The following is a 12,092-nucleotide window of genomic DNA, read 5'->3' as shown; positions in this document are numbered from 1 at the left end:
GCGAAGAGGCCAGCAGTTGGCATTGGTGAAGAGAAACACCAGGTCCAGGTGACTGGACTCCTGCAATGGACACTTTGCTGACCATGCTGGCGCCAACTCTGCATTGAACCAACAGCCTACCTGTTGCTCTTCCCACTGTTGCAGTTACTAAGGATTTCCTGCCAGGCGTTGACGTTTCAGACCCGGCAGGAGACAGCTTTTCTCCGCCTCTCTCCTTCTTGATGACGACGACAGCGTATTTGTGGAGCCTGGCCTGGTGAAGAGCGTTGAGCACATCCCCGTGCACAGAACCCGCGAGACAGATGCCGTTGATGGAAAGAATGTGGTCCCCTCGGCGGATGATTCCTTCCTGAGATGCCACCCCCTTCGAGAAAACCCGGTGGACCTTCAAGAAGGTAACATTGCGGTGAAGGTCGCCAGCCATGTAAAAGAACAGTAAGTTGTTTAACACAGCAACTGATTGGTTTGATAGAATGACTTGAACACAAAAAAATATGGACAGGGCTTCAGCAGAGGTGCCTTTTGGAGCTATTGGGAGCAAGTGTGAATTTAATAAACTGAATCTAATACTCTTTAGTAAGAAAAGCCAACCTTAGCATGTTCTTTTTCACCTCCTACATTGAGCTCAAACTTGCTAAACAAATATACAATTAATTCTCAGTCCTCACTGTTTAAAATACCCCAAATTAATAGCTAAATATGCAGCTAATAATCCACTTAGCCAAGGCTGGCAGTCCAGGTTACTGCATATAATTCCTAGCACAGTGGTACCTCGGGTTACATACGCTTCAGGTTACAGACTCCGCTAACCCAGAAATAGTACCTCAGGTTAAGAACTTTGCTTCAGGATGAGAACAGAAATCATGCAGTGGCAGTGCAGCAGCAGCAGGAGGCCCCATTAGCTAAAGTGGTGCTTCAGGTTAAGAACAGTTTCAGGTTAAGAACAGACCTCCAGAACGAATTAAGTTCTTAACTTGAGGTACGACTGTACAAGTATATGCTGACACATCTGAAACATGATGTTTTTTAAAAATTGCCGGCGGTGATGAATCTGACTAAAAGTAAATCTAGTCTAGCATTGTGTCTCCAACAGTGGCAGGCAAGATGTCTCTGGGAAGATCACAAGCAAGCCATAACAGAGATAATCCTACCCATCGCTGTGGAACACGGAGGCTATTTAATGGATTTATTTCTCGTGGCATGCTAGAAGGCGTTTTCTCATGGTGCATCAGTGTGCCCCCAAACAGGGAATCATTTGGTTCCTTCCAGCTCTATGATTCTATGTTGAGATTCCTGAATTGCAGGGGGGGTTGGACTAGATGACCCCTGGGATCCCTTCCCCAACTCTTACAATTTTATGATTCTGCTGGAATCATAAAAAAAAATCAGTGGGAGCCGATACCAGGGGCCCTGATCCTCCAGATGTGTGGTTTAAGGCTACCCCTGGCGTTCCTCTTTGGCAACCTTGTGTGCATCAGGGTTTATTTGGCACCCGGGCCCATTTCCCTCTCTGATCGCATTAGCAGATGGTACTCAGAAATGATGCAAGCAGCCGTTCGCAACAGGGCTTTATGGCTGATAAATGAGCACTTGATCTGATTTCCAGCTGGCTTTGCAACCCACTTATGAGAAAAGATGCAGTCACCACTTACAATGATTGATTTCTGTTCCAGGTCTACTCCTCCAGCAACACTAAATCCCAGGCCAGACCCTTCCTCTTTATTCAAGACTACAAAGAGAACGTCTTCTTTGCTCTGACAAAAAAGACAGAAAAACATCCTAAAGTTAAAAACTCGGGAGAAATATTCGCAAACGTGATGAGAAAAGACCCATGTTTATAGAAGTTCTTCCTGGGTGATTTTTCTTTTCTTTTTTGAATTAGACTGTAAAGGGGGTTTTTAAAAAAATTGAAAATAGCTATAATTTCAAAATACTAAAGGAGTTCTGGAAAGACTGGGAAAGACATTCTGAGTTTATTTATGCTGCAAGGAAATCACAAAAAGTCAACTAAACCAGGATTCGGTTTGAGCTACGCCTTCTCAGGGGTTAACCCTGGAACCAAATTTAATGCCATGGCCCAGCCACGTTTTAACAATAAAGTAAAATGTGCAACGGGCCCTTCCAATGGCTTCCAGCCTTAATATTATGAAGATATTTTTCTACTGCCAATTTTATTTGCTGCCTTAACTTTTAAAAACCATTGCAATTTCATAGTTGTGTTTCATTTTAATTGTTCCATGGCTATTGGGTTGTATCCAATGGTGGCTTTGCCATAGCCAAGGATCAAGGAACCGTCAGGCCACAGAGCCATTTCCTGGACTTATCCCTCACTGGTGGCAATCCAAACAGGACCACAAAATTCCCAGCCTTGGAAGCCTCTTTTGAGTGGTAGCTGAAAAGAGCATCGCGAGCACTTGAGGAGACTGGGAATGAGAAGAAAAGAGGTGCTCCATCACCTCTTTGCATCTGCCGCCCGAGGCGGATATCTCAATCTGCCTAATGGTAGGGTTGGCCACGTAGGAGGAAGCAGGAGATGGCTGGTTCCTTCTGATTACCTGGCCTCCTGGCAAGGGAAATTCTGCTCAGAGATTTCCAACATCTTTGCCTGGAAAGTTATGCACTTCCTCCTGGGACTGGCTTAAGCCTGTTGGTACAGCAAGAATGGAGCCAATCACCGATTCCAGAGAGGTCCCAGTTTTGAGTTTACAGGACGTGGCAGGACAGTAGGCCCCCAGCAAGCGGTATCTGCCTAATTGCGCCAACAGAGCTTTAGATGAATTTAGAAGTTGACGATCAACCTACTGGGGACTAAGCGCCCGTGCTACGGATTGCATAATGTTTTCCAGCCTTTGTGCCACTTTGGACTTAAGAGCAGATGTGAGAAAGTATGCAGACACAGACCGTGTTCCAAGAAGCATTTCAGTTTCATAAATATTTGAGTTCTTGGATTTTACAAACCGGCATGAATAAATAATCTCTCTACAGATTCCATGTGAAAACACTTAAAAGTGCATTTGATTACTTTTGGCTGGGAACAAAACCCAGTCTTCGTATTTCTGCAAAACTCGCCAAACCCACCTGGCTCAGCTCAACTCATGGGACTAACAAGCTCTAACCAGGTACCGGAATAGAAGAAAGGAGTTCTGGGAGGTCTCCTTCTCCCAGGATTCCCCTTACCTGGACCTACAGCCCAGATCAGGGGCCTGAAGCCTACACAAGGGATACAGACTTGGAGGCAAATGGAAGTTGGGGCTGGGATGGGCAGACCACAATTGTGGTTGTTTTCAAAAGCTTGTGTACTCAGTTGAAAAAACAGAGTTTGCGCAACCATTATTGAGGTATTACCGGCACCAGCAAGCAGACGTCTATGTAGCTTTATGCAAAGGTCTTGTGAAATTCTACCTCTGCAAATTACCAGGCCTGGAAAATTGCTAGTAGTCCAGTTATTTTCCTGATGTGGTAACTTAATATCTTACCAAGTGGGGTAAGTGAGGTGGCCGCCCTCAGACAGGTGATTTGGGGTGACTTGAAATGGTGGCAAACCTGTTAGTTATTTATTATTGTAGCAAGTGTGGTAATTTGGAGACACTCCCTTACAAAAGACATTGGGGGGTGAGAGTTTGGAGATGATCCCTGTAGAATGGTATGAAGGGGTGAAGCCTGGTTAGCTCTGAGAGATCCAGCAGAAAATGACCGCTTACCCCTTTCATGGGTGGGCGGAAGCTGCGACCCCTCACATTTAGCCACTACCCCAGGCAACAATATTACATATGCCTGGCTGGTCATCTGACTGTTTGGGGATTTCCCTGGGCTGGCCAGTCAGTGGGTCAAATTTGCCTGCCAAAAAAAAAAAATTAAACTGGCCAATCAGAGGCCCCACCTGGTGGGCAGTGCCTTGCTGGCTGACTGGGCCTGGACTGCTCTCATAAAAGCCAGATGTACTAGACCCATTCAGTGCAGTTGGCAGAAGAACAAACCCTCTCTCCCTTCCTTATCGTCTATTAGATTCCAGGTCAATCATTTATCATGTATCAGGTACACCAACTCCTAGGGGCCGAGGCAGTTTTGCTCCTCTACCCCCTGGCTCCCCATGGCATTGCGTAACATCGCACTTGGGTCCCCTCAATCCTCTTAAGAAGATGTCACCTCTGTCGTGTATGCTAATGTGTTTTAACTTTGCTTGTTCCTTACATCCTCTATGTTTAGCCAGGATTTGATCCCTTGCGTTTTGCAACCTTTCTATGGTTGTCAATGGCTGGGAAGAAATTTCATTGGCCGGTCTAGAGGTTTTGCCTTTCCTCGTAGCAAATCGTCACAACCTTTGGCAGTTAAGGCGTTGGGTGGAACCCTAGTCTTTGGGGTGAAGCAGTGCATCACCGTGTCCAGAACCAGCGGTGTACTCAGTGTACCCCATTAAAGGGTCTCGGTTGAAGTCTCTGTCCGGAAGCCAAGCGTAGGGCAGTTGGGCCATAGAGCTTCCAGCAGCAACCTTAGGATGGCCACCTCAGTAGATTGACATCTTGGGGAGGCCATAATCCTTGGCACGACCCTGAATAAGTTTCAGCCCTCCAGCAGAAGGCTGGAACAGATATACACCCAATGCCTGAGCCAAAATTCCACCTACATCTGCAATCAATAAAGTTGTGGCCATTTTGACCCCAGATGGTTGTCTGCTTGGTTCTGTTTTAACCCACCTTACGGGGGAGGGTGGAGCTGCAACTGCGACCACAACTAGTGTCTGTTGTAGCTTCTCCTGAATAAAACCTCCATGCTAACTATTAACTCTGCATATTGGACCCAGACGTATTACACTTATTATTGTATGTTTACTGCCAGGGAGAGGAAGAGGTGCTTGTGGGATTTTCTGTCTCTGATGCCAAAATAACGTGGCTGGCCCTGGGTAGCATGCAACTCAACGTTCAGTGGTGGTGATGGTGGTTGTAGCCTCATTTGATGCCTCAGGCAGCAATATGTCTTCAGCCAGCCCTGTTAGCAAGGGACTGGCTTTCAGCCAAGTTCGCATCACTTGCAACGTCCCTGTTTCTTCACTCAAAATCCCCTAACTGTTCTTCTGATGTTAAGAGTCCCACAACAAGGCTCTATTACATACACTCCTATGTAAAATGTAGCTACGCGCTGAGATTCCGCTCTCTGGGTGAATTCATTTTTTTAAAAAGCCCTTGTGAGCCAGATGTTTGGTGGTTTAGGATCAAAAACTTGCAGCCCAAGAAGAGTTACTGGAGGATTCAAAGCTTTGCCCAAGTGTAGCAGTGCGTATAATGCGAGCACTGATGGATCCCCTACATGGATTTCTAGAGCAGCCCTTTTAAATATGGGATTGTTAAATATTTCAAATGTTAAGAGTGGGAAGAAAGAAGATGCCCTTCAAATAAACCAAAGGAATTTATAGCAGACATATTAAATCGGCGAAATTCTGAGCTAGTCGCAGAGTCATTAATGGTACAAGATGGTCGGTAAGAATGAGGGAAATATCAGTTCTTCAGTTTCCAATCTGAGTCTTTCGTGGCTCGTATGAATGTTGCAAAAAACTGATTATCACCCAGTGCATAAGAAGGAGGCATCGGCACACTCAGGGCAACATCAAGGTTTGAAGGACTGGGTGGGGGGATCCTAAGCGAGGGGAACTTAAGGGGAGTGGGAACCCCAAAAAACAAGTTAATGGGGCACAAAATGTTCTGTCTCTCTCTCTCTCTCTCTCTCTCTCTCTCTCTCACACACACACACACACACACACACACACACACAAAATCCCTGCCAACTGGATGGGAGGGGTAATGAAACAGAGATAGCTCAGTTGGTTAGATTGTGGTGTTGATAACACCAAGGTTGCAGGTTCAATCCCCATAAGGGACAGCTGCATATTCCTGCATTTCCTTTTGTACATCGTTGCTGTTATTAAATGGTTGAAAATTCAGAATTAAAAACTATTAGAATGTATTCACAAGAATAACATGTGGATGTTTAGCATGTTAAATACATGAGAATAGCATGTGGCATGTTATTTTCACCACTACATGCATTTGTGTGCACATCTTGCACTAGTACGTGTGTTCTTGTACCCCTTACTTGGCATTCGTTTGCATTGCAAAATTCAGAGAGGAGCAAATTTTCGAAAGATTACTCTGTTTCAGTTCATTAGAAAGTGCAAATTAGGTAAGTTTCTCTTTAAATGCAAATTGAATCAAATTCCCACTGTTTCCCTAATATTAGCATAAGGAATATGGTGGTCAGGGTAACAAAGCAGCAGCTACTGGGAACAGGAGGCAGGCAAAACTGACCATGAGACCAGAGTCACTGACTAGCCACAAGGAACTTGCTGATCACCTGTGAAATAGCAGCAGGGCCCCTCTTGTGGAAACGTTGCTCCAAATTGGCTACTGGGATCTTGGGAGCCTTTTTAAATATTGTTGAATCCTCAAGAATCTATCTGGTGCTGAAACACCAACAAATTACCTCTTTTGCTTCCTATGCAATATTTAAATATATATATGAAAGATCTCAGCCTGCCTTTAAGCAATACTAACCTTTTCCACATGGGACACGGGTGACGCTGTGGGTTAAACCACAGAGCCTAGGACTTGCCTATCAGAAGGTCGGCAGTTTGAATCCCCGTGGCGGGGTGAGCTCCCTGCTCCTGCTAACCTAGCAGTTCGAAAGCACGTCAAAGTGCAAGTAGATAAATAGGTACCGCTCCGGCGGGAAGGTAAATGGCGTTTCCGTGCGCTGCTCTGGTTCGCCAGAAGCGGCTTAGTCATGCTGGCCACATGACCCAGAAGCTGTACACCGGCTCCCTCGGCCAATAAAGCGAGATGAGCGTCACAACCCCAGAGTCGGTCACGACTGGACCCAATGGTCAGGGGTCCCTTTACCTTTACCTAACCTTTTCCACGAGTAAGTTAAAAATATTGGCCATTTTGATCTTGTGTAGGCTTACCTCAGCTTGTGCTTTGGCCTCTCGGAGTAAAGAAGGAAGGTCGCATTTTGTCGTCACTGAAGAAAGAACCGACTGCAATTTCTGCTGATCCAGAGTGGAGACAAGGAGTTGATCCAAGCTAAAATATGCAAGTGCAAAAAAAGAAAAGAAAAAAAGGGTGCTCTGGATGAGACTGCCTAATGGTGTAACAGAAAGAGAAATTTCTATTCCCAAAGGAGGAAACGGCCAGGAATTAAGACATTTGCACTGTCCTGCAAAATCTGGTTCGGAGGAGCAATACCTAGTCCAACTATATTGTTCCTCCTAGCTAAGTATTTTCTGCACCAACTGGCAGCAGCTGTCCAGAGGTTCGGAGAGGAATCTTCTCCCGGTCCTGCTTGGAGGTGCCGGGAATCGAACCCGGGACTTGCTGCATGCAAAGCGTGCGCTCTGCCACTGTGCTACAGCAATTCCTCAAGATGGAGTTGTGGCAGGGAAGGAGACGTGGTGAGCTAAGGGAGAGGGAGAAATAGAAGAAGCACTGGGGCTGCAGTGGAGAACAAGAAGCAACAGAATGTAGTCAGGGCAGGATGTACGCTGTGATTCTGCAAGAGAGCTGAAAAGGAGCAGAATGTGGTATATGGTGCAGAGGACAGCTTCTAACAAATCTTTGCATATATATATATATATATATATTTAAGTATCCAAGTTTCTCATTTTTACAGCTTCAAATACATGTTTGGAAACGTGTGGGCAATGCCTTGTGAAGTTTAAGAAGCTGAATAGGGTTCGTAGGACTGATGTGGAGGGGCATCAGTGCCCTGTGCCGCCCCCCTTGTCTTTCACTGTGCTTAGCAAAACCAGTCTAGATTATGCAAAACAGTTTCAGAATAAATTTAGGAAAACAAGAGGAAGTATGCAAAGCTTTCTGCTGTGCGTAAGTTGCTCACTGTTGCAGAATCCAGCTTTCTGTGGCGCAGAATGAGATAACCTGGAGGCAAGATTTTTATGCTTTTGTGCAGAGTCTGTAGCCCAGAATATGGGGTTGCTTCCAGATAGGTGTTTATTACTGAATCAGTGCTCCCCATGCATACACCTTTTGGGTAAAATCCACAAAAAATGTCAGTCCATGCCCCCCCCCTTTAATCTGGACTTACCCTTTCCAGAAAGAATCCTATAAGCTTGTTGCCAATGTCCATCAACCTGTTTGCAAATTCACACCCCACCCCACACCCCAAAATCCGGAAGCACCCTACATCTTGTGACTTCTGGGAATGCTTCGCTGTGTGGCTTTCAGGCTCTGGGACCTGACCCACTCGCAACATAAAACCAGTGCAATGGAAACAAGGCCACTAACCTGATTGACCAGCTCTTCCCCGAGTGCGTCTTGTTCGGGTCGGCGTCATGTTGTAGCACTTCGTCATCGGAGGCTGACCCAGGAGTGCCACAGCTGCTGTTCCAGGGACTGCTGTCCTTTGAATGCTGCCTGCTTGCTGAAACAAGACTGGAGAGCCCGGGGCATTCATTCAGGCTGGATTCGGTTTCAATGGGAAGGCCAAGAGGTCTCGCTGCAGGGGCAACTTCCAGTTCCGTTTTGAAATGAGAAGGTGCAGATTCCACAGAAAAGTCCTCGCTGCACAGCTTGTCGAGGTCGGGCATGCTCAAAGCCCGCAGTTCCCGGATCTTAGAGCGGGACAAGGGTGCGTGCCTGATGTGCCCACCTGAAGCTCTGCTTCTTCGGACGGTGGGGGTAGATGGCGGCAAACAATTTGGACCTGCCAAAGCACCACACCTTTCGCCCTTTTCTAAGCAATAAGCATCTTCTTTGCTGTTCTCAGAGGGATTCTGCGGCAGTTGCATTAATGCCGCACTGGTTGATGATTTTGTCATATGCGCGGGGGCCGGGGTTTCGCTTTCACAATAGGAACTCAAACTACGTCTCAGCGCCTGGACAGGGTCATTGATGTTGCTAGCCGAAACCGCAGAAGTACCGCCTGACAGCCTTCTACCAATAGGAAGCTTTGAGCCGAACGAGGTGGAGTGTATGTCTATCGCTTTGACCAGAGGCCTATCGAAATTGGCAAGGTTCTCAAACGATTTAATTCTCTGTTTCACGGAAAAAGAGGAAACGGGATCGTGTGGCCAGTTGAGCTCATAATAGTAATAATTCCTCCTGCAGGTTTTCAATTTGTCCGCGATTCTGCTGCTGCTGCTATTGGTCGAAGGCAATTCTTGACTGTTTGATTTGGGGGCGCTGTGAGGCGTCTCTATTCCATCTTTCGTGCCGTTCATCAGACTGAGGTGGACAATTTTTAGCATGCCCAACTCTGAAGGGGGGTACTTTTCGCCCGAAACGTTGCTCAGGATATCCTGGACACAATGTGTTGGCGAATCCATAACATGGCTGTCCTCCCTCAAATGATTCGATAGCTGGGTAGGCACTGAGTAGGTCCTTGTCACAGGCTTCAATGCATTGTGCATGTTTTCTTCCTCAGCGGTGCTCTGCCTAATGTTCTGAACATTGCTTTCTGGTTTGCTGGCAAACCTAGCGTGTCCTTCCTCCTTCTCCAGAGGCAACTCGGGAACCAATGAGGGTGGTGGGAAGGAGCTAGAAGACAGCCTCACCTCAATGAAAGTCCGCTGAATTTCCTGGCCTGGTTGGGGTTGCTGGGTAGGGGAACAAAGGAGGCTCGAAGACTCTTTCTTAAAAGGCTCAGGGTTATCCAATCCCGACGGCTTGATTTCACACCCATCATGATTCAACAGTCCACGGTTTTCCGTCCTGTTACTCAAGAGAGTTGTTTCAGAATCTGTATTAATTTGGGAAGGGTTTTCTCTTGTGTGGTGTTGATCCGATGTACCTCTCGTGTCATTATTTAGAACCACCTGACCTGTGACCTCTGCATCTTTTTCCTCCGCAGGATTCTCTTCCGTTCCAGAATCGCCAAGTTCCAGACTGCTCATGGGTTTATCTTTCCTGGCTTTGACGCTGCTCCTGTCGCCGTTTGACAAAGGTAGAGGCGATTCCGGAGGCACGGCTGAACATGGCTTATTTTCCTCATCCTGTTGAAGAATCCTGGAGCCCATCGAAAGGCTCCTGCTGGGTGGTTCCAAATGTGTGGCCAAGTTATGGAGCGATGTGCCTTTCTTTGGGAGAAGCCTGGGTGACGACTGGAAGGGAAGGGATGCTTTCTTCGGATCAGGGCTGCCGGTTTTTGCAGGAGCAGCACTCGGGGCATCCGACTGAGTCTTGGACTTGCTTTTAATGATAAGACCCTTTAACTTTGGCCCTGGCTTGTTCCGTTGGTTATTTGAAAGAGTTTCTGCTATACTCTTCTGGGGAATCCCTCTAGTTTCGTGATGCAGTTTTTTGGAAGAGGAGGGACTATGTGGGACTACTGTGCTCACTTTGCACTGGCCAGAACTTTGGATTTTGACATTTGGACATTTTGAGGCATTTGCCTTTTCACTCTTTCCTGGCAATTCGTGAGCAGCAGCAGCCTTACTCAGATCTTTCGATTTTGTCAAAAGGGGAGATTTGGGACTGTTGACTGTTCTCTGTGATGTACAGTTCACAGGAGGGCTGTCTGGTTTGTTCAAGTGGCTCACGTCACTGGTTCCTTTCTTCGTTGGGGCAGAATTGCAACCAGCCGTATGACTGCCATCATCTGCTGCTAAATCGTTTTCTGTATGCAATGGCTCCTTCATATTGGATTGGTCTTTGTCGAGCAGATTGCAGTCCCAGCCATTTATGGTTTTCGCCATGCACAAATGCATGTCTTGGGCATCTCGTTTGGTAGCCTCACATGCCCCCGCAAGCCTTTCTTTGCTTCCCATGCTTATTCTCTCTCCTCTCCTTAAGGGGCCATCGTCATGGAAAGAGCAAACTGCACCGCTGTGATCTAACCTATCAATCCCAGATGGAGAAACCTGAGAAGAAGAAGGAAAGGCTGTGGAGGGAGCCACCTGTTCTGCACCGAAGTGCCTTGGAGAATGTGGCTTTTCTAATAAGGCTGTCCCACTGGATCCTTCCAGCGAACCAATTTCTGCCTTGATTTCAGTCTGTAAAACACCACTAGAAGGACTGCATTCTGGTGGATGACGAAATACTTTGGGGGTAGGTGGGACCAGCTGTTCCTGAGGAAACTCTTGCTGCTCGCTACTCAGACAGCAAAGTTCAACTCGCTCCTCGTCTGACTCAACTGCCTTATGGGTCTCCAAGGGATTGTCACAAGCAGGCTGCGAGGGGGAAGCTCTGGGAGTTTCCGCTACAGATTCTGTGTCTGAACTGGAATCTTCGGCAGTAGCATACATAGATTTTGGGACTGTGTTCACTTTGCTCTCCATCCCAGCCAGGGTGTCTTTGTTTAAACTGCTGAAATTCCTGGAATAGTTACTCAAACGGGTTTGGTTCACAGTGAAAATCTTGCTCGTGTTAATGGAATCCAAGACAGAAAACCCCAACATTTCTTGTGTGTTAGTGGCATCATTCAGAGTCCTACCTGGAAGGTCATTCTTCATTATATCTGCTCCAGAATGAGAACAGGAATCTTCTCCCCTCCCATCCGCATCTTCCCTGGCACACCTGTCCCTGATGAATGAACACTTAGCATCTTGTTCATCCGAGGAAGGTGTTTTGCCAAGGAAGTCATCCGTGTCTCTCAATGGTACCACAGTGCTGTCCTGAGCATAGCTACTTTCGAAGGAATCTGCTGGTGCTGCATTGGTCTTTGCATCAGACGGCAATGCTGTCCCTTCTGCCACGTAATCGGGGTTGCCCCCGTGCAAAGGTTCTTGGTGGTTTGCAAAGCTCCTCTCTTCTTCGATCATGAGAATATTGCTTGGATTTCTCTGAACTGCTTCGTCTGCCTCCGAAGATACAAGGAGATTTGCAAATCGGTTCGTAGCTGCATAAAGAAGGAAGCAAAGAACCAAATTCACCTTATAAAGTAGGCGACATTGCAAACTGTACACAAGTGTCTGGTTTTTATTTTTAAGGATCTAGCCAAAGTCCAGTGATGGATAGGAATCTTTCAACCAATTATCACCATGCTCCCACATAGTGATAATATAATCCAACCAACAGTAAATACTTACATAATATGTTACAAAGTGCTAAAAATATATTTCACAAGACATCTGCTATCTCTTAGTAGTC

At 46.6% G+C, this 12,092-nt stretch overlaps 1 protein-coding gene across 7 annotated transcripts in view; it reads right to left on the bottom strand.

Moving 5' to 3' along the window:
• The window catches only part of PDZD2 (PDZ domain containing 2), a 233,036-nt gene that overhangs the window by 9,436 nt on the left and 211,508 nt on the right, over window positions 1-12,092 (bottom strand). For 6 of the 7 annotated variants that reach the window (XR_013394713.1, XM_077936448.1, XM_077936444.1 and 3 more), the window contains 4 exons: window positions 8,292-11,841; window positions 6,956-7,073; window positions 1,653-1,754; window positions 121-385 (listed from right to left, as the gene is read on the bottom strand). Coding sequence is in view for 6 of the 7 variants with exons in the window: in XM_077936448.1 (XP_077792574.1) it covers window positions 121-385; window positions 1,653-1,754; window positions 6,956-7,073; window positions 8,292-11,841 (4,035 nt within the window). In the remaining variant the exon portion in view is untranslated. The remainder of the gene's footprint in view (window positions 1-120; window positions 386-1,652; window positions 1,755-6,955; window positions 7,074-8,291; window positions 11,842-12,092) is intronic. The other variant, XM_077936445.1, reaches the window with a different exon arrangement.

Source organism: Podarcis muralis, chromosome 11 (assembly GCF_964188315.1).
Source record: "Podarcis muralis chromosome 11, rPodMur119.hap1.1, whole genome shotgun sequence".
Lineage (NCBI taxonomy): Eukaryota > Metazoa > Chordata > Lepidosauria > Squamata > Lacertidae > Podarcis > Podarcis muralis.
The sequence above is the reverse complement of the archived record's forward strand: the minus strand, read 5'-3'. Positions and strand labels throughout refer to the sequence as shown.